At 43.3% G+C, this 22656-nt stretch overlaps 2 protein-coding genes across 2 annotated transcripts; both read left to right on the forward strand.

Annotated features, from left to right (window-relative positions):
- The first annotated feature begins 16604 nt into the window (after window positions 1-16604).
- Window positions 16605-19147, forward strand: LOC116695898 (homeobox protein HMX1). The gene is made up of 2 exons (XM_032526425.1): window positions 16605-17325; window positions 18305-19147. The coding sequence occupies exons 1-2, from the start codon at window positions 17037-17039 to the stop codon at window positions 18916-18918; spliced, it is 903 nt and encodes a 300-aa protein (XP_032382316.1). The 5' UTR covers window positions 16605-17036; the 3' UTR covers window positions 18919-19147.
- Window positions 19148-20478: 1331 nt separating this feature from the next.
- Window positions 20479-22190, forward strand: LOC116695906 (homeobox protein HMX2). The gene is made up of 2 exons (XM_032526438.1): window positions 20479-20811; window positions 20935-22190. The coding sequence occupies exons 1-2, from the start codon at window positions 20586-20588 to the stop codon at window positions 21477-21479; spliced, it is 771 nt and encodes a 256-aa protein (XP_032382329.1). The 5' UTR covers window positions 20479-20585; the 3' UTR covers window positions 21480-22190.
- The last annotated feature ends 466 nt before the right edge of the window (window positions 22191-22656 follow it).

Genomic DNA, 22656 nt, shown 5'->3' on the forward strand with positions numbered 1-22656 from the left:
ATTGGTTTAAAGAGATGAACCAAAACCAACAAACGAGAGCATGTTTTTCTGCAAACCAAGAATGCTGTGTTCTCTTAATACATTCATGGTGTGTGCTAGACAGACCCCTAATGGCGGTTTTCCACTGCGTGGTATCTACTCTACTCGCCTCGACTCTACTCGCCTTTTTTTGTTTTCCATTACAAAAAAAAGTCCCTGGGACCTGCTACCAGGTACTTTTTTAGTACTAATTCAGTGGAGGTTCCAAACGAGCTGAGGCGATACCAAAAGTTGACGTAGAAACCTGCAGACCGCTGGTTGGTTGGATCACTGCGTTTTTAGCAGACAAGAGTGCGGAGTGTGTGTCCAGAACAAACGGGACATTTAAAAAAAAAAATCTAGCCAGACACCGACAGATTATCTACTCTTTGCACTATTCTCACTTTTTCAACTGTTCAATATTAAGGGCTATCTTTTCCAGATAGAGCAGGTCTAGACCACTCTATAATTTCCAGATGGAGTAGGTCTAGACCACTCTATAATTTACAAGGACCCAACAGTTCCAATAGTTCCCTTCAGAGCAAGCAGTGTGACAGTGATGAGGAAAAACTTCTCTTAGGGAGAAACCTGGGACAGACCCAGGCTGGTGTGTGACGGGCCGGTTGGGGTTGAATGAAGAGCGGCAATAAAAGTCCCAAAAACAGGCCAATGAACGTGCTGTAATCTTCTCAGACCAGTGACAATGTGGCCAACAATGACAGCTTAAATCAGCACCACATCAGTCTTTCACTTCCTCTGCCTCTCCCTGTCCGTGTGTGTGTGTGTGTGTGTGTGTGTGTGTGTGTGTGTGTGTGTGTGTGTGTGTGTGTGTGTGTGTGTGTGTGTGTGTGTGTTTTTCAAAACTAACATCGTGCCCAGCTGAGAGGTTCAGCAAAGTGTTCGTTTACACCTACCCCTGTATATATGCCGTCAAGAGCATGCCAAACCTGTAAATTGCTAGTGTAACCCACGCCAGCCAATCCATGTTTTTGTCTGCAGCAGCTGACTGTCCAATTTTTTGTTCCCATTCTTGTTGTTTGTCACGTCAGTTGTCAGTAATCATAAAGGTTTCTATCTTTAGCCTGCACCACACCAGTCGCCTGCCATAAATATTTCAAAAACTGTGAGTATAATATTTGGTTCTAAGTATAGATTATCTGATAATCCCAAAATTGATATACACGTAAATGGTCAAAATGTACAGCAAGTAAAAAAAGTGAAGCTTTTGGGACTTTGGCTTGATTCCACATTGTCATGGTCGGATCATATTAACAATGTTGTTACTAAAATGGGTAGAGCGGTGGCAGTTGTTCGTAAATGTGCACAGTTTTTAAAATTACAGTTGTTTAGGCGTGTTGTTTGTTCATTGGTTTTGTGTCATTTGGATTATTGTTCTGTTGTATGGTCTGCGGCATCAAGCAGTCATTTAAAAAAATTACTAGTTGCACAAAATAAGGCTGCAATACTGGTTCTTGGTTGTTCTTCGAGAACTAGGGTTGCAGAGATGCATGAACGTCTTGCTTGGTTGGAGGTCAAGAATAGACTATCTGTTAATATGTTAGTATATTTTCATGGAATTATTAATACTGGGATTCCTAAATTTTTTTATGATAATGTAACTTATTGTTCAGATATGCATTCACATTATACAAGAGGGTATAGTTGACAGATTTCTTTACCACTACCTAAATCTGACTGGATGAAGAGGACTGTGTTTTATAGGTCAGTTGTATATTGGAACAATCTTCCAGTTGGGATTCGGGACAACAAGGGAAAAACTGGTTTTAAAAAAAGACTTAGACTACATTTGTTTTCGATATCATAATATTGTCTGGATTGGTTGAGTGAGGTTGTATCGTGTGCTATATTATTCTTTATTATATTTAGTTTGTTAGTATTTTTTGCATTGTCAGTTTTGTTTGTGAATTTATATATGATATATTTGTGAGTAATTTTGGTTGTATTTATTGTCTTTTGGATGTATTGTTTGGACCCCAGGAAGACTAGCTGTCGTCTTGGCGTCAGCTAATGGGGATCCTTTGAAATAAACAAATCCCAGGGTCCCCATCAGATGGCTACGACGCCATTCAGCTGTCCTGTTGGACTGGGAACCCCCCCACTTAAACCCCAGAAGTTATTACGAGGCCAATGGGGAATCATGTGACCTCCTAAATCATTCACTCAGTGGAAGAGAGGCGTGCTCGGCAATTAGCCTTCCCAAACTGGTAGCAAGGACCGAGGAGAGGAAAATCCTTCAGGAGCAGCAGAAAAGCATACTGTACATGATGCCATGACAACCACTGAGAAGAATGGAGGGGGGGCAGTGGGCTTTGTTTTTAGACTGTATTAATGCAACTCTGGTGCCATCTTGTGGTTAGAACTCACATTAAACATGTAGAATAGAATCCCAGCAAACCAGAATAAGACAATATGAGTGCAATCATCAACCAGCACAGGAAGCAGATCGGTCCACTGGGTTAGGAACGTGGTCTGGTCTATGTCTGGACACATGATCACACTGTAGTACAGCACAGGCCCATTAGAGCTGGTAGAACAGCACTATCACTATCAGACAAGGCTCTACTCTCTCTACAGTTTAATTACAGCTGAAACCTAACCAACCACGTGGCCATTAACCAAGCATTTTAAATGGAAAGTGGTCCTAATGTTACGTGATGTAGCCTATAAGGATTATTCTCTCAAACACAACGTTTGATGGCATAAGTCCTTGGTGGATGTGTCTGCCCAGGGGCTGCTCAAAGCGCCCTTATTCTGCTTTTTCAAGTTCATAATTGTATTTTGAGGTTGTACCAGAATAGGTTTCCATGGTTTTGTTTTCCAAAAAACACCATATTTTTGTTGTACATTGCTGCATATTCTGTTTTCACCCTTTGTGTTTAGGTCTCTGTTTAGCTACAGAGTGAGACATCTCACTTCTATACTGTCTTTGTTGGGAGCTGCACATGCGCAGTACCTCGGTAAGATCCCATCAGCTAGATAACTCTTTCTCCAGCTTTAGTCAGTCCAAGGCAGGATTAGCTTGGAGACTTCTTCTAGACCAGGGCCACTTGGAATACCTGCACTACAGGGACAGGAAGTAGTTCTTTTAGAGATTATTGTCAACTAGTGGCTGTTGGAGCAGCTTTTTGCCATTGAGAACAAGCTAGCATGCTAGGGTTAGCCACCTCGTCTCTGGTGACGTAGAAAGCCGTGCAGATGTTGAACAGCTCACCCGGAGACTGAAGACAGAGGACATTCAGAAACCGGATCTCACTCAGAACACCATGGATGGTTTTCCAAGTGTGTATGTGTGTAGAAGCACCAGAGACACAAAATAACACCCCAAATCACAGAAAAAGGGATTTTTTTCATAATATGGGCACTTTAAGAAATGTATATAATGAGCTAATTCTAGAACAATCAATAATAAATAAATAGATAGAAATACAAGTGGATGAGTGACAGCCGAGAAAGCATATAGGGGGGGTGAGAAACAGTGAGGGCTGAAGAAAACATTTGGTGATGACTTACATACATGCATGAGAGTGTGTGTGGTGTGTGTGGAGAGAGGAGAGAGAGAGAGAGAGAGAGAGAGAGGAGAGAGAGGTGTGTGTGTGTGTGTGTGTGTGTGTGTGTGTGTGTTGTGGTTTGACTGGGTGGTGGGCAAATGGTTTCTGACAGTATGGGTCCTGACAAAGGCCAGGGACCTGTGCAGGGAGAGGAAAGTGTGTAGCTTCATCCAATCATCTGACAGAATACTGCGGGCAGAACTCAGCAGTAGGCCTTCATGTATCTAATCAAGCCTCTCACACACACACCACACACACACACACACACACACACACACACACACCATACACATACACACACACGCACGCAGAATGTTCCCCCGTTACCCTGCAGTGTGTGTATGATCTTGTGGAAGTGTGGGATTCCTCGTCTATCACTCTGGGGAAGTGTTGAGGAAACTCCAGCCCTGGGAATTTTTGGGAAAGATATGAGAAAATGCACAAAGGTGAGAGGTGAATTAAATCATTTATGTTCCAATGGTGGTTTAAAGAAAAATGATTATTTGTGCTAAAAGCTAAACCCCTTTGATGAAATGTTGAAAAAAACTTTTAGTCAAATTCATTCAAGTGTAAGCGACCTAAAAAAGATGAATAAACTTTGGTAGAACATTAATTTTGTCTTCCAATGCATTTAATGTATTGTTTTTACACAAAGTATGTTACGTGTGTATTATATAGGATAATCCAAATATGACTAAAATACAGATTTATTTTTTTGTTTGAGATCCCTCTTTCCAAACTTTTTCTAAACTAAAGTTGTTGTTTTTTTCTTAATGAATGAATTAGATTTTCTTTAACTGCACTCTGCAATTTAACCTCAAATTGCATTGCTCATATTTTACATTACTGACGACAGGATCATCACCGATCACCGTTATGTGAAATGATTATTTTGATTTACAAAATGTCAAACCTGTTCAGTGTTCTTTTGTTCACCGGGAACGAGGAAAACAGGGAAACTAAAAGCTAAAGAGAAAAATCCCAAACTGATAGCAGCTAAAGAAAAAAATATTTATTTTATTTTATTTATTTATATATTTTATTTAAACATATTATATATATTCAACAAATAAAATGCTAGTGAAAACTGAAATATTTCCTGATGTTGTTTGCAACATCAACGCAAAAAACGTAATTGAGATTTTGAGCAATAATGGGCACAAAATAGTTTATTTTCTGAATTCACCAATTCAATTGAAAAAAAAATATTGTACGTTATTCTGTTATTTTCAACAAAATTTGTCATTTTTAAAAACAAATAAGCATTTCATTAGTATAATGTGTTTTGGTAAGAGCGTTGTGAGTTAAAGGATTCTCGGAGTCAAAAGCAACTCGACTTGACTGAGATTCTTGAAAACCATTTGCACGATAAGCGTGTTATGGTTTTTCAGATGACCGATACTATATTTGTGCGTAAAGATGACTTTTGTCCCAGATGTCATGTCTGGAGTGAGAGGAATAAGAAGAGACGCCTTCCCACTGCCGGTTCCATGTGTAGGGCCCCCATGCTGCACACCCCCATTAGGTTGGGACAGAGGCTGGGGGACCGTATATCTTGTATCAGTGGTATTGTGTGTCCACATGGGCGATTTAGTTTAGGAGGGGGGGGGGGGGGGGGGGGTCAGATTGGTGATCCGTGTACTCACTAATTCATTGACAGCACATTAAAGGGCCCGGACTATGAGTATGGAGACTAATATATTCTAATCTCTTTAGCCTGACAGTCAGTGAAAATAGGCCATTTGTCAGATGTGTGTGTAGGTTGGTCGGGAGGTCAGAGGGACTCCAAACACACACACACACACACACACACACACACACATTCACACACACACACATTCACACACTCACTCACTCATTCACTCACTCAGGAAATGTAGTGGAAGAAGGGCGGGGCTTCGAGGAACGTTGCGTGACAAGACCGAAGAAAACAGAGTGCAGCCTGGTCTCACACACACACACACACACACACACACACACACACACTTTACTCTTTTGTCGCTTAAGGTTAGGCTAGTAGCTGCCCTGGCTTTCTTCAACTACCCTCCCCCCCCCTTTCAGTTTTTTACACCCCATCATGATATCTGATATTGTTTTCGAGCTGTTTTTCACCCTTTTTTTCCATTGATTCACAGTTCACTATGATGGGTATTTTTCAATTATAAATTCCTATTTATGAATTGTAATAGTCGTTCAATACAACATTCTGTACAGGTTGTAAAACATCTGTATTTGGACTTAAAGTGTTGTGCTGCTGATCCGTTGTTTTATTTAGAACTCTTTTTCTTGTCTTTGAGTTTTGCATCCTCTCTTTTCTTCTGGAGAGGAAGTGTAAAGAAGAGAAACCTAGTTAGTGAGTTATATTCTATCTATTCTGTCTCTCTAATGCCTTACCCATTTTTTACATATGCAAATGCAGAAATGGGTGAGAATATTTCTACAGTGGGACCCAGGCCATGTAGAACGCTCCATTCAGTCTCATTACTTAACCCTGTGTTGTCCTTCCGCCTCGTTCTTTTGACTCTTTTTGAAAACCTTTGTGTCACTTATTTCAACTTTTTTTTTTTTTTAACTCATGGTCAATAAACCTAATTTATATGATTTAATTTCTTAAATTCTTTTAATTTTTAAATGGCAGATAATTAATTATTTTGACCACTAGTTGAGCTCAGAGGATTTTGAGTTAATGACAGTCTTTAGTGTGTACCGTCAAGGCCCTCATACTCTGCTTCTGACTGGCTAGTAGTCCTTACCTAGGTACTGTCAGGACACGCTCTCATACTCTGCTTCTGACTGGCTAGTAGTCCTTACCTAGGTACTGTCAGGACACGCTCTCATACTCTGCTTCTGACTGGCTAGTAGTCCTTACCTAGGTACTGTCAGGACACGCTCTCATACTCTGCTTCTGACTGGCTAGTAGTCCTTACCTAGGTACTGTCAGGGCACGCCCTCATACTCTGCTTCTGACTGGCTAGTAGTCCTTACCTAGGTACTGTCAGGGCACGCCCTCATACTCTGCTTCTGACTGGCTAGTAGTCCTTACCTAGGTACTGTCAGGGCAAGCCCTCATTCTCTGCTTCTGACTGGCTAGTAGTCCTTACCTAGCTACTGTCAGGGCACGCCCTCATACTCTGCTACTGACTGGCTAGTAGTCCTTACCTAGGTACTGTCAGGGCACACCCTCATACTCTGCTTCTGACTGGCTAGTAGTCCTTACCTAGGTACTGTCAGGGCACGCCCTCATACTCTGCTTCTGACTGGCTAGTAGTCCTTACCTAGGTACTGTCAGGGCAAGCCCTCATTCTCTGCTTCTGACTGGCTAGTAGTCCTTACCTAGCTACTGTCAGGGCACGCCCTCATACTCTGCTTCTGACTGGCTAGTAGTCCTTACCTAGGTACTGTCAGGGCACGCCCTCATACTCTGCTTCTGACTGGCTAGTAGTCCTTACCTAGGTACTGTCAGGGCCCTCAGACTCTTTCTCTGACTGGCTAGTAGTCCTTACCTAGATACTGAGCATGTGCGACTCCCAACAAAGATAGTATAGAAGTGAGATGCCTCACTCTGTAGCTAAAACAGAGAGCTCAACACACAGGGTGAAAAGAGGAGCTGCAGCAATGTGCAGTAAATGTAAAATATGGTGATTTCTGAAAATTAAACCACATAAATCTATATTGATATAACCTCTAAATACAGTTTTGGACCTGAAAATGAGCAGAATATGAACACTTCAGACCTTTTTTTAAAATGTTATAAAACTGAATAAAAACACGCAAATTTTTAAATTCAATGGAAGTAATCATTTTACCTGCGAAGATCGTTGTATGGGATCCATATAACAAACATCCATGCATCCATATTGTTTTCGGCAATGTGGTTATAAGAAACCTCTATTTGTGATGTAAAGAAGAAGTCAGTCAAATAGAAAGAAAGCCATAACCACTGAGAGGGAATCTACGACAGCATCACTCACTTTTTTTGAAAATACCTGTTTTATTTTATATAACATGTTTGTGAAATTTGAATTATTGCGAATCAATAATCATCAGTTATTAAAGGTTTTAAAGGTATTCCAACATGAACAGATGTTTGCGTTTTGGGTGGACAACCTCACATCTGTGACGAGAAACACACCAGAAGTAGGCCTACTGTCAAAAATCACTCAAATGAAATTATAAATTAGGCCATAGTTTGTTTGGAAAATTATGTCTACCACAGAATTATAATAAGCAATGGACCAATAATTATGCATCCAGTAAGTGCTGAATGCTAATGTCAGCCTCCGCTCCTCTGGCTAACACCCGGATTGTGCCAGCGGCTCCGTCTATTACCTGAAGCTGTCGGCGGACTATCATGAAGTCATTCGAACAGCGTGTTAACGGTCTGACAGCTTGCCCCCGCCATCCTTATTTACATTTGATTCACTCCCCCCGAGCTCACTGATAGCTCGCGCCCTCGACCCCGTGGCCTCTCCTCATGCCCTCCTCTCCTTTCTCACGCGATCGTTGAATGTGATAGGTGCTCAGCTGAGCATGAGATGAGTGGAGGGAGAAAGAGGAGCTGGTTCCGCGGCCCTGTTACAGCAGCAGTGGCTCCAAGTCTACTAATACCAATGACTGGGCAAACCACCAGCTGGGATAGTGCACGCGGCCTAAGGGTGCAGGTTGATAAAAAACTAACTAACTAATGCAAATAACAGTTGTATTGGGGTCAATGTAATATGCTCCTAATCTGATCTATATTGTGCTTAACGTGGATAATGTGTTGCCTTGGCCTGTAGGAAAAGGACTGGGGTGCTGAGATATTTCAAACCCAGTCTATAGCCTCTAGTTCTATCTGCTGTGGAAGTGTTTGAGTAGTCCAGTCCAGTGACGACAGAGACATGTCAAAGCATTGCGGGACAATTAACGGAACTCTAACTAGGTCAAACTGATTCTGCACAAAATATGTGCAGAATCAATTAAAGTGCTTCAGTTCCCTTTACGTGAAGTGTTTTTGTGATTTAGTCTAACCCCGGACTATGAGCTGGAATTCTCTCTTTTTTTTATTCTCTTTTTCTCTTTTTAAAGCCTGACTGAACACTGTGCGCGGGTCTTGGCTCCGTTTACGCACACGGATCTGTTTCGCCATAAGCTTATTACAGGAGGTCAGCAAGTCGGCCCGGCCACGTGTTTTCAACTATGGTATGAAATTATGAAGAAATAATACACCTTAACTAGAAAGCATTAGCATGTTCCTCCACAAAGCCAAACGCCAGAGAGAGAGAGACTACATGTCCCACATGACTGAGAGGGGGAGTTCACAAAGTTCCCTCTTGGAGGCATCCTTCACTTTCAGGAACATATGTCCCCTATAAGGAAAACATGCCGTTTAACGTTTAACAGAAAACCGTGGCCCTGATAGTTTTTTCAGCGAGTTTGTCACCCTGCAGTACTTTTCCTCCCCTTTGCTTTCCGTTTCCCCGGTGTCCCCTTATTTCATTCCTCTTCGGGAGTGCAGGCCTGGGCTGACGCACGGGGGAAAGGTCCCGCTCCGCAGCCCCTTTGTGCCGCGCTGACGAGCCCGTCCTGACAGGGGTTAACGTACCGTGAAGAGGTTAAACAAACGGACATTCCGGTAAGAAATGAACAGTGGTGGTCTCCGCTTTTAACCACATATTAAACTCACCTCATTAGTTTCCGAGATAGACCACTTTCTATATACCGTTTTTTATTATTATTATTTTTTTATACAAATTCAATTTAACCCATAGTCCTTTGACAATACGCTGATGTGAATTATAATAATAGGGCTTTTTGTAAATTTCAACTGGATGATTTTGATTATATTCTATTAAGGGCACGTGTGTCGGAATTTATTTTTAGTTAACGTGATGGATGTGTGTGATCAACTGAGTTTAGCCACATCGTGTGAACATAAGAGAATAGACACAGCCCACATATACTCTATATCTTCTTTTTTTTAAACTTAGAATTATTATGATTTGTAGGTTTACCTTATGCTTGATTTTTTTTTGTCAGGGCTATCATAGTAAGACTACATGAATGAAGGCCATTAAATAATTTGGGATCTGCCATCTAAGGTTATCATTCATGTCCTTCCCATACAATCCGTTTGGATCACTTCCGCCGTTGCCTAGCAAGCCATCCAGCGTGTGTGGAATAAACAGGACATGTGCTCAAAATTCTTGAACTGTAAGATTTGACTGGAGATGAAATAAAGCTCTGACCCTTTCATCCAGGGACTTTAAAAGGCCACTGTGCTATATCAAGGCTGACAATAAAACAAAGTGTATTCTTCAAATGAGTGGCCCACTGACACAAATATATGAGGCAGAATGATCAAGAAAGTAGGTTGGAGCACAGGCTCTTCATGGTGAGAGATCAGCATGCACATCATAGGCAGAGCAAACAGATGTGGAGGCATTTCTTCAATGTGTGTTGTTTCATTAGGTTTTCCTGAGTAGAAATGCCTTTCAGGTGCGGCAACGCCACAGACGTGTTGTTGGAGGAAAACAGTGTGCTTTAGGATCCGCATGTGAGTAAAATCCCAATACAGCGGGAGTGAATTTAAAAAGTCCTTTGAGTCCTGAGTCGAAAATCTCTTCCAAGACGTCTTCATTGTAAAGCTTGCCCTGGTATGGAGGTAAAAAAGCCTGGCTAAGGCCTGGCATTTGTAGCCTATATGCTGTTGACTCGCACTGAGAGGAAGGAGAACGGCAGAGATTATGGGCAATTAAAGCCCACTTTATGCTGGTCTGCTGGCGTCACAGAGTCTGGCCAAGAAGGCTCACCTCGGCTAATACTATCAATGAGAACAAACTCTGCAGCATCAACTTATTATGTACTCTACAGTGAATTATTAATGCTAGAGCTAGCATGATCCGGCTAAACTGGCTTGCCAGTTAAGGAGAGCGTCGAGGTTTTGTTAGAGCGGTGAATAGTTCAATAGTGCAAGATTTGGCATAATCCTAAACAGGGCAAATAAAAAAATCCCATTTCTGTGGGGTTCCACTCAGAGGATCCGTTTTACTTTGATTACAGTTCTGAATTAGTGACTGGAGTTACTGGTGCGTGGTGCATCCACTGCTCCGATGATGAATAACTACTGGGAATGCATTTGGTGGATGAACCTAAGGTGCATGGCACCCTGCTGGCCGGTAGAGGGCCCTCCGTCTGGGGATCCTGTGGGTACAGTGGCAGCTCCCAGATCTGTGGGCATGTTACAGTCTCAGTGGGACAAATGTTGCCAGCTCCATTAATGTTTCACTGCTTTTTATTTGTTGGTGCCACAATGGTCTCAAAAATCCTCTCAAAAATGTAAAACTAATCAAATAAATTGTAGTTTCCCCATAGAGGATCAATAAAGAGTGTTAATTAACAATTGTATGTATATTTATATAAAGAGAGAGAGTTTATATACTGTATGGCTTTTGGCGGCAACTCTTCCATGAAGACCACTTTTGACCAGACTTCTCCAGACAGTAGATGGTGTACCTGGTCCCACTGGTCTCTGCCAGTCCTGAGCTGATGTCCCTGCTGGACATCTCTAGACCTGGTCCCACTGGTCTCTGCCAGTCCTGAGCTGATGTACCTGCTGGACATCTCTAGACCTGGTCCCACTGGTCTCTGCCAGTCCTGAGCTGATGTACCTGCTGGACATCTCTAGACCTGGTCCCACTGGTCTCTGCCAGTCCTGAGCTGATGTCCCTGCTGGACATCTCTAGACCTGGTCCCACTGGTCTCTGCCAGTCCTGAGTTGATGTCCCTGCTGGACATCTTACCATTTAAAAGGGAAATAAGCCTGATGTGTTTTCATCTGCTGCACTAAGTCTCCTTGGCCGACCGCTGGGTCTACGATCCTCAACACTGCCCCACTTTCTGCAAGTGTATCTATAAGAACTAATGCTGGTTTGCCTCTGATGCCTGCCTGCCTGCCTGCCTGCCTGTTTCTCTACCTGTCTGTCTGTCTGCCTGCCTGCCTGCCTGTCTCTCTACCTGTCTGTCTGTCTTTCTGCCTGTCTCTCTGCCTGCCTGCCTGCCTGCCTGCCTGTTTCTCTACCTGTCTCTCTCCCAGCCTGCCTGCCTGCCTGTCCGCCCTGCCTGCCTGCCTGCCTGCCTGCCTGCCTGCCTGCCTGCCTGTCTGTCTGTCTGCCTGCCTGCCTGCCTGCCTGCCTGCCTGCCCGCCTGTCTCACTGCCTCCAGTGTGATGAACTAGGTCAAATGGTCTTCCCTTTCATTGACTGTAAACCTACTGAGAGCCATTAAAGTCACACTGGAGGGAAGATTGGCTGTTATACAGGGGTGATTAGACTAATGATTACATTCACTTCAACATTCTAAACAGAGGAAATAAGACTGGTTAATTATGAGAAACTGTCTCCGGTATTTGAAGCAAGAATGTACTGCATTTCAAATTAAGAAATCCACACAAAAAAATCCAAATCCACAAATCTGTGTGAGTATCTATACTTGTTTTAGGTCTCATTGGTACTTTTGAAAAATAGAAATCATAAACAGAACTAAATGGAAATGAGTATGGCTGCCAACAAGAGAGCTCAAAAAGGGTTGATGTTGTTCTTGTGCAAGATCTTTTAAAGCTTATAATGTGTAGTCAATTTGCTTTTCAGAGAAGCATCTGATGTGGCCTCGCTGCCACCCCCCAGACCACTTGGATTTTCTCTTGGACAACAACCCAGACTGGAACCGTGGGCCCGGCTCCACCGAGACGCTAACTGGAGAAACATGCTCAATTTGACGCAGCTGTCTCCCGGAGCACACGCTGCTGATGTGATTTTGGGAGTTTCAGAGCTGCGGTGGCGTGGGGGGGGGGGCAGCAGGCCAGATAAAGCAAAGGGCACGCCAGGCTGGATGATCATCAGAGGACGATGAGAGAGAGGAGAGCGAAAAGTGAGAGAGAATAGTGAGAGAGGGGCCTTTGGGTCTGGGCTGTCGCCGGGGTGCCACATCGTTCAGACGTGCTGGTGTACACAAAGAAACCTGATCTAATGTGGAGTTTTGACACATAAAACACATCTTTTCAAAAAGAAACACCATCAAAGAGTTAGTACATGTACTCCAGTGCTGTACTCAATGTTGAGGTACTTGTACTTCAGTTGTGTATTTCCATGTTTTGCTACTTTATACTTAAACTCTACTACATTTCAGATGGCTGTACTTAACTTTTGACTCCACTACAGCCATGTGACAGACTTTACAGATTGAGATTTTAAATGAAAAGCATAAGCCTTAAAATATAGAAAGAAATAATTTAAATATAGATAATCCTTTCTCACTTGTAACCCCTTGCAAAAAAAAAAGTTGATGTAAATGTGCTGTATTTATATAGCGCTTTTCTAGTCTTAACGACTACTCAAAGCGCTTTTACATCATACAGGAAACATTCACCATTCACACACATTCATACACTGTGGCCGAGGCTGCCGTACAAGGTGCCACCTGCTCGACACACACACACACACACACACACACACACACACACACACACACCGATGCGCAGCACCGGGGGCAACTTGGGGTTCAGTGTCTTCCCAAGGACACTTTGACATGGGACTGCAGGGCCAGGGATTAGCAGGCAACCGCTCTACCACTGAGCCACAGCCGCCCCAATTGATTGATGACATGGCCCCTCTAAACTTCTTACATGGTTTTTATTTAAATAGCAGTTTCAACAAAATATCAACTAGTTCACTAAACCAGCCAAGATTAGAGAACAGTGTAAATCTTACAGTAAAAAGCAGTATTTATTGTTTTTTACAGCAACCTACTTATAATCTTACGATATAATATAACATTTTCTTTTCTTTTTCAGTTAACTTTAAATCCGACTGGATCTCCGGTCCGTTTTGCAGTTCATCTGAGCAAAATCAAAAGTGAAATGAGGGCATCAGCTGCTGCTCCCCCCCCCCCCCCCCCCCCCGTTCTCTCGTCAGCTACCATCCGGTCCCCGGGGTGTTCTTAAGAAGGTAAATATAATCATGATAATAATGGGATTTTGTGTTGGATGAACATTTTATTGACTGTTTTTTTGCTAAAAAAGATTGAGTCAAAAGTACGTGCCGCACGCCAGCATACGTTAGGCCTACTCTCCTTTAACGCTTTATGGGAGTTTATGGGGAGAAGCTTGTGTTATGCAGGTTGATGCCAAAAGCTAAAAAGTAGCTTTCAATACGCACTAATGTAACAGGCAGTAGCTAAACGTTAGTGGTAAAGATTATTCTGCTGGGCATATGCATAAAGCATAGGCTGCTGAGAGGGGACCAGGGGGACCAGAAAGGCAACACCGGGGAATCCCCATGTGGCCGTGCTACTAAAGAATGGGATGGACTTTGAGGGGGGGCTTCATAGTCTCAGATGTCCAGGTTCATTGTTGAGAGCCAGTTTGATATGTTTAATTGTAATTGTTGTATCGATATTAATGGCTGTAGTGACTTTAACCCCACGGTGTTCTGTGGGGGGGAAGAACGAGGAAGGTACAACAGTAAAGTAGAATTTGGCTGATAATTTCAACTCTTTGCTTTCCAAACAGTCAAACTAGGCCTGTTTAGACAGGGCGAGGAAAATACAAAGTTTAATAAATGTAATGTTCGCCGTCACTTATTATAGTTCAAGAAAAAGTACTGAAGTAGTAATGGTGTTTTTATGGATTTTGCAGATACTGAAAATGTTCAGCTTTAATAACTGCCTAACGTTGTCAGCCGTTCCGTGGCAGCTGTTTTCATTTATTAGTATTATTATGATTATTATCATTTCAGGGGATTTTGTTTTTAAATTAACTTTTAAATCATTAGTTTTGATCAGTTTTAGATAGTTTTACAGTAAAAAGTTGTTAATGGAGAATAGTGTGGGAACTGTAAAATAACAGTATAATTCCAGCCAAAGAGCTGTCAGTATAATACTGTAATACTTATTTTCCATATTTTTACAGTACTAAGCTGTAGAATAACACTTTCAAGCTGCCAGTAGTTTACTGTAACTTAACAGGACATCTTCTTACAGCGTATGAATACATTTCTGTGTAGCTGTGTATTTTCTTTATTCCTCCCATTAATTATCTCACAACCCCACCGATTTGTGCCTAAACTAAACTCAAGTGTACATAAATAGAAGTAGCTCCACACACACCTCCATATAGTATTATATTAATGAGTTTATGAGTCAGAAGCCGTGTGTCTGCTGAAGGACTCATTTTCCTTTTCATACTGCTGCTGATAATACAACTGGAACTGAATTAGACTCTTAGCTGTGGAGTGTTGTTATATTTGGGTATTGGTACTTTTCCTTCAGTACATGTTCTGAGTACTGCAGAGCCAGAAGGAAAGGTGACAAAGGGCCACTGATCTTAGATTTATAATAAGTCTGAAAACGCCTAGCAAGCATGAAATGTCAGAATGGATGAAATAAAAAAATTCAAAATGAAGGATTTTTATTCATTTGAGCCAACCACATTACACCAGCAGAAAAACCTATCTCATGTTGTTATACTTTCCCCAAAATTATTTTCTTTACTGCAATTTTAGTCAGCTAAAATGGGATTTGGGCAATTTTTGTGAGTTATTTTTTTGGTTTTGTGAGAGACATAACCTCATCCATAGACCCATTGTCTTTATTCAATTGTTTACTGTTATTTTTTTAGTATTTGTAGATGTACTAAAATATGTTTTATAATTTTTTTTTTAAGTTGTTTGTATTTTTTCCCACAACTCGTTAAAGTTCATCATTGAATGGTAATTAGAAAATAAATATTAAATGCAAAAAAAACAATGTAATTGAATGCATCTCAGCAGACGGAACTGAGGCTAATTGTTAAAAGGTCTAGATTTTAAAGAACTGGAAGATGTGTTGTTCCCCCCGCGCGAGGGCCGCCACCCAAACACAATTAAAGACGCATCAGCCATCGCGATATTACGGCTCTCATTGAGCGGGATGTTACCAGACAGGTGCAAGACTCCGCTCTTCAACACGCGGCTCATGTTACGGAGTGTTAAGGTTGGAGAGCAACCTGACCACTGATCCTCTGTCAAAGGGTAAGGCTGCCCTCAAGGGGGGGGGGGGGGGGGTTAAAGGTCAGCGCCGCCGACTCCATTGAGGGAAATAAAAAGCTCAAATGTCTTGTCATTTCAGCGGAAAGGGTAAAGACGGCCGTCAGCACATGTTTCGGATGATCTAATAGTGGTAAGATTACCTTAATGTGTCCGATGAAACATATACATATTAATATCAGAGAAGTGTTGGGCCCCATCATGACTCTATGTGCATGGAGGCCAACGTGGACTACTTTTCAAGATGGTATCTGCTGCTTTGGGGCGAATTTTCCGAGCAACTAAAGGCCTTTTTGCTCCAAGTCAAAGGGAAATGTCAAGTAGCCTAAATAATAATTGTTAAAAAAAAAAAACAAGACACTTCTGCATGTTGCTGCTCTATTTCTGAGCACAATCTCAGCGTTTTGTTGTTGTCTGCACATTATGAAAAAGTGGAATGTGACCTAAAATAATTCCAAGACTCCAACAATGTTGCAACGTGCCTGCAGGTCTAACTGTGGAGCTAAAGGAGGACATGTGTAGACTTAATTAAAGCACGCGGCGGGCCCATTAGTGAGGGTATCTGAGCCATTATGCCGTTTTGATAACCTTTGACAGCAGCAGCGTCACCGAGACGCAGCGTTCCTCGTGCCATTGCCAAGCCATGCATGGCTCGATGCGTCGCGTGCATGAGGTCGTGCACGTGATGGCACCGCGAGCCAGCACGGGCATGTTGTTAGAGGCCTTCTGTAGGCCCGTGCACGCTGAACACTGTTATCCAACCTCGGAGCCTTTAATATTTCAAAGGCTGGAGACACAGGTAGACTCGGATTTTTGCTGCAGTCCTATAATGGCATGAAGAGAAAATGGGCCATATCAGCACGCCCGCACACACACACACACACACACACACACAGACAGTCCTTCCCTGCCAGTTTATAGCTGACTGTGAGTCTTCCTATCCTATGTCAGAGTGGACGGGGAGGGGGGATCTTTATTTTGATTTGCACTCTAATTGACCCAAATAAAGGCTGTGGTACCACGAACAGAGGTTTTCTTCTGTGTACGTGCAGCCTCGAGGGGACGGGCCAGCACGTCAACACCCAGTACCTCTCCTTTCCTTGGAAAAGCCCATTTGCTGTTGTGCTCGTCCAATCGCTGGATGCCGTCGGCTGGCTCAGCGTCGCAGCCTACTCGACGCTTCACTGTACTACTGCTCCCGTCTCCCTGTCTCCCTCTCCTCCCGCTGGCACCGGGGAGACCCCCGTTCCCTCTGCTATGACTCCACATCCGATCAAAGCGCACACGCAGCGACGCTTGAAATGACCGCTTGGACGTTCGGCTACCTTGACGCACAAGCAACACAGGATCCGCTCGGGTTTGCGTAAAAGCATCGTCCCACCTTTACAACATGCAGAAGAAGCTGACGGACAACCCGATTCCCACTTCATCGAAAGCGTCCTCGTTTTTTATCGAGAACCTCCTGGGCAAAGGGCGGAACAGGCACGACTCGACGTCAGACAGGAGTCATGGGGAAGCCGGTGTGGAGACCAGAGTCCTGAGCACACACCAAGCCGAGGCGAGCGCTCCGGCGCCTGATGGCTCCGGCTCCACAGCTCAGTCCCCGTCCAGAGACTCGCCGGTGCAGTGGTACCGCGGGGGGGCTGTCTTAAACTTCAGAGCGTTGGAAACACCACAGAGTGAGTACAGAGTCCCGAATAGAGATGATTCATTTCCCGAAAAAAATGCAAAAAAATGAAGCTGTGGGCATCTTAGCCTATATGTGCAACAGAACACACGGTAGACATAATTTGTTAAATTGCTTATATTGCTCCAAAAATGAACCGTGCCACGCATGGAGTATCATGACAGAGTTTGAAAGTAAAAACCTGCTTCTAAGTCACATGTATTTATCAATACATACAAATACAAATACAAAACTAGAGGGAGGTAATACGTGGCTTCGTTAAATAAAAACCAACCATGTCGGGGCGAGGCGAGTGTAGCCGTGGCTCTCCCAGCTAACCAAACTCTTTAAACACTACCGTGCACGTGCTTTCTAATGCAATGTGTCAACATTTAGAAATTACGCGCACTCGTCCTCTTCTGCGCCACGGCTGCTCGTCATCAAGAGATCCGTGTCTCGGTCTGAAGATTACGCACGTGGATTACGCACAAATGGCCAAAATACGACCCAAAACAGACGCGCAGCAGCACTGCACGTCAACATGACGCGTTGACGCACATTCGGTGTCATTTATGTCACTCACACGCGCCCTCGCATCAAAACAAAGTGCCCTTCAGTGTACAGTCAGATACTGAGACCGGTGCCAACTTGTTGGAGAGCATTATTACGTTATACACTGCTAAAAGCTTGTCAGATTTTCTTTGGGAGACTTATCTATTTATTATGCGCTCTGACACAACTTCCACGCATGGATCATGTGTTATGCAATCGCACTCCAGCTTTGTGGAATTGGATTAACTGTAAAACACACATCAAAGTTTCCCCATATTTCTTGAAAGTAAAAATGTCAGATAATGTTTGATCTCTTCCATCTTGCTCCCGTCCTTTTTGGCGGATTATTCCGCCATGCTTTAACACATTGACGTAGAGGAGCTACTTTTTGAAAGCTGGGCTTTGAACGTCAGTCCTGTCCCTGTTTGTTCTCCTGTCAGGTCCGAGAGACACCACCAGCTCAGACGACCACTGCTGCTCCATATCGACCAGTGACAGGTGCTCCCCCGCAGTGTCTGAGCCCATAACGGAGGCCAGCGACGAAACCGACCGGAAAACAGGCGACAGCAGTTTGACCGACGACAACGAAGACGCGCACAACGGTTTTGACGCACGGTCGGAGCCAGACGCGGCCTCGGACCCGAGCTCCACCCGGAAGAAGAAGACTCGGACCGTGTTCAGCCGCAGTCAGGTGTTCCAGCTGGAGTCCACCTTCGACGTGAAGCGGTACCTGAGCAGCTCGGAGAGAGCGGGGCTGGCGTCGTCTCTCCACCTGACAGAGACGCAGGTGAAGATCTGGTTCCAGAACCGGAGGAATAAGTGGAAGAGACAGCTGGCGGCGGACCTTGAGGCTGCACACATCCCACACTCGACCCAGCGGATTGTCAGAGTCCCTATTCTGTATCACGAGGGGCCCGCACCCACGGCAGCGCTGGGTTTTAACCTGAGCGGACATCCACTTTCTCCACCCGGCTTCTCCAGCTCCATCTACCCCCTGTCCTCGTTCGCTCACTCCATGAGCATGTTGAGATCGCAGATGAGCGGGCTGGTGTAAAGTCTGCAGCTATCAAACTGTGTGTAGCCTAACGGGACTTCACCCTGTCAAATACTGAGTCGTGCAATAACCCACAAAGTGACTGCATCCAAAGATAAGACCTGGATCATCTGGATCGGTATTACCTGTGCTCCTGTCACAGTACGAGTAGACTAACATGGCGAGGCCGGACCTGTGTATGTACCCTACTGGATCTTTGAATACACGCGTATTTTTTCAAACTTTTATATTTAAAGTTACACATTTTTCCAACGTTGTCACTTTTTTTCCACATCATAGATGACTAATAAAAAAAAACAACCACACTATTGTCTGCATTTCTGTTGTTTATGAGCTCACATGTGTGTCTTCCTCTGTGTCCACCACGGAGAATAAAGGGAGCTGGAGGTCTGTGGAGTTTCTCGTCTTAAATCAATGCCAGCTGAGCATCTAGTGCATTAAACAATATTATAACACATTATATTAAAAAAAAAATAAGAAACATTATTTTTGCCATAAGTATAGGCAAAAAGTATCGCGTATGAAAATGCATTGGGAAGTCCTGTGACTGATGTTTTAATCAAATGCCGCCAGTCAGCAAGTCACGTCCTGGGGTTAATGGGAAAGTTTATTATATGATAAAATAAGTCAAAAGGCCACGTGAGAACGTGACGTCACCAATTCCCCCGTTTGATAAAGGAAGCCCAACGGGCAGTTTGCACGCACACACACACACACACACACACATACACATACAGACAATATAAAAATAAAAATGAAAACGGCCAACATTGTAATAAGATAAGCACGAGGTAGGAGAGCTTTAAATGAACGAAATGTATGACTGGAAATAGGCCTGCCGTAAATAATTCCAATTAATAATTCTGTAAATGTGAAAACTTTTTTTCTTGGTATATTTTTCATGTAACTTTTTATTTTGACATGTCGCTACTTTAAATGCAGGAAGCCCAACTGAGAAATAATATGACCAGAGGAGGTGTTTGTTAGGGAAAACGATGGTCTCACAGCACACACACACACATATATATATATATATTTGTATTTGTACTCTATATATATACACATATATATACACAAATATATATATATATATAATATATATATATATATACTGTATGTATATATACACATATATGCACAAATATATATATATATATATTTATATATATACTGTATATATATATACACACATATATACATACAGTACGTACATACTATATAAATGTACATATACGTATATACTTGTACATTTATATGTTAGCCTACATACAGTATATATGTGCATATACATGTATATGTATATATATATATATGTTTTATATACACATATACCTATACATAAATATATACATTATATGTACATATACATATACATACATATATATTTTACATTAAAGTCTTTATTTCCCCGAGCCCCCCTCCTGCGGGGCTCCGGCGGATGAATGGGGTGAGTGGAGGAGAGGGAGGGGCCAACGCTGTCATTGGTACGTACTGCACGCTCCTCTGGACCAATCAACGAGGACAGCGCGCGCTCCATCCGGTGAGTGCAGTCACGGGAGAGGCAGAGCATGTGGAGCCCAGCAGTGTGAGCCCAGTGGCTGCTGCTATGGTTCGTTAGTGGTCACATCACCGGGCCGGGGTAGACTCAGTCAGCCACGGAGGAGAATATGAACAGAGTGGACCCGCCATGCCGACCCGCTGCCTCGCTCACTTTCACCATTGACAGCATCCTCAACCTGAAGACAAGCGGGAGGAACTGTGACAGCTGTCACCCCGCCGGACTGCGGGATGACTCGGCCACGGCGACGCTTAAAGACGGCTTGAGACGGAGCCAGCACGGGGAGCACGGAGCCCAGCAGCGGCGGGACCCGGGTACCAGGCTCAACGACAAAGGTAAGAGGGGTTTGGTACAGAGACCCTCTGACATCTGGGTGCACCATTACGCAACACACTCACTCCCCAGATGATCTTACCACGTGGAATTGGGGGGTAAACCGAGTGTCATTGTGTTCGCAGAGTGTACCCCGGACTGCAGCGGAGCGGCGGACGCAGCGGCGGAGGCGCGCTTCGACAGCGGGGACAGCAGCTGCGACGACAGCAGCTCCACCACCACGGCCACGGACACCCAGAAAGGAGCCAGTCCTGCCAAGAAGAGCAAGCTGATAACGAAGAAGAAGACGCGCACTATTTTTTCCAAGAGACAGATCTTCCAGTTGGAGTCTACCTTCGACATGAAACGCTACCTGAGCAGCGCGGAGCGCGCGTGCCTCGCCAGCTCGCTCCAGCTCACGGAGACCCAGGTGAAAATATGGTTTCAGAACCGCAGGAATAAATTGAAACGGCAAATCTCGACCGAAATCGACGGACCTGTTGGCGATTACCCAGAGACTGGGAAGCCCGTGGCGGGGGGGCAGCTGCCGGCCTTGTACAAAGAGAGTAGCCTTCTGGGGAGATGCCTGCTCCCCATGCCTCTGCCCGTCGTGTACCCGGGGAGTAGCACGCCTTACCTCTGCTTCACAAACGCCAGCAAGTACTTCAGCCTGTACGACGGGGACGTATGATGCTTTATACAGAGACACGACAATAGAACTTCAGAAAGAGACACTTTGGGTTTGTCTGTTGCCAACTTCCAAGCATTTAAGGGGTTCAGATTTGAGGGGGGGGGGGAGCTGCGGCCTAAGGCTGCACGTACAACGACAGAGGACTAGTTACATATCACTTACAAAATAAGCTGCATCTATCGCTATTATTTATTTTTCAGTCAAAGCTGTGGGTTTCTATGGAGATGGACACTAAACCCGCTGGAGTAGCCTAGCCTTGTGTTTAGGAACCAGCAGGCTCCGCTAATGACAGCCCGAGGGAGGCCTAAAACACGTATCAATCACACCATTTTATTGTTTACATGACATGGCATTTTTACTATTATTATTATTATTATTATTATTATTATTATTTATTATTATCATTTTTTATTATTATCATCATCATCGACAACAGCATTTCCAGCAGCCTACGCCACCAAAGAAATTACTATAGCCTATCTATTTGCATGCATTTCCTGTGTTATAATGGATTTTGAATTACTGGAATTATCTATGTATTTAAATGAATGTAATTAACATTTTATTCCACGTTTCACGCATGTGTATTTTTTTTTCTGCGCATCCTAGTATTCTTACTTTATTCCACGTTTCTCTATGAGCTCATTACACCATTTACTGAAACTGTTATTAAAACATCTTCCTTCAAGAAATGACATTTTACAGAATTCATTCACTATTTTGAACAGATTTCTTTTTGTATTTCAGACAGATTGAGGAGGATACAATGTCTGTTTATTAATTATTATTGATTAATTAATTTGCATGTGTGGGTGTGTGTGTGTGTGTGTGTTTGTAATCTCAGCCAATGACCACATGGATTTTAAAGATAAAACAATATGTTGCACAATCTTAAGTTAAAATAAAACCAAACACACACTCCTAGTTTTTTTCCTGCAAAAACCCAGGCCTCACCACGTTGTACTCACTTTTAAATTGGGGGAAAAGCAGTTTGTATAAATGGTATAAAACATGAATAAATTCAGAATCACTTATCATACGTCATAATGTCACTAATTTAGGCAAAACTGTGGATGTCAATATTGAAATTGAAATATTTATCTGCAGCTTGTCATATAATATTCAAACTAGACATATGGTACAGATTGGAATCTGAATATCAGAAGTGATATGAGAC

This window comes from Etheostoma spectabile, chromosome 2 (assembly GCF_008692095.1).
Source record: "Etheostoma spectabile isolate EspeVRDwgs_2016 chromosome 2, UIUC_Espe_1.0, whole genome shotgun sequence".
NCBI classification, from domain to species: domain Eukaryota; kingdom Metazoa; phylum Chordata; class Actinopteri; order Perciformes; family Percidae; genus Etheostoma; species Etheostoma spectabile.

Bases quoted from the DNA above. Each gene is read 5' to 3' on its own strand.
- LOC116695898 (XM_032526425.1), top strand. From the start codon at position 17,037: ATGCAGAAGAAGCTGACGGACAACCCGATTCCCACTTCATCGAAAGCG. The intron at 17,326-18,304 runs GTGAGTACAGAG...TTCTCCTGTCAG, and splicing joins AGCGTTGGAAACACCACAGA to GTCCGAGAGACACCACCAGC.
- LOC116695906 (XM_032526438.1), top strand. From the start codon at position 20,586: ATGAACAGAGTGGACCCGCCATGCCGACCCGCTGCCTCGCTCACTTTC. The intron at 20,812-20,934 runs GTAAGAGGGGTT...TTGTGTTCGCAG, and splicing joins TACCAGGCTCAACGACAAAG to AGTGTACCCCGGACTGCAGC.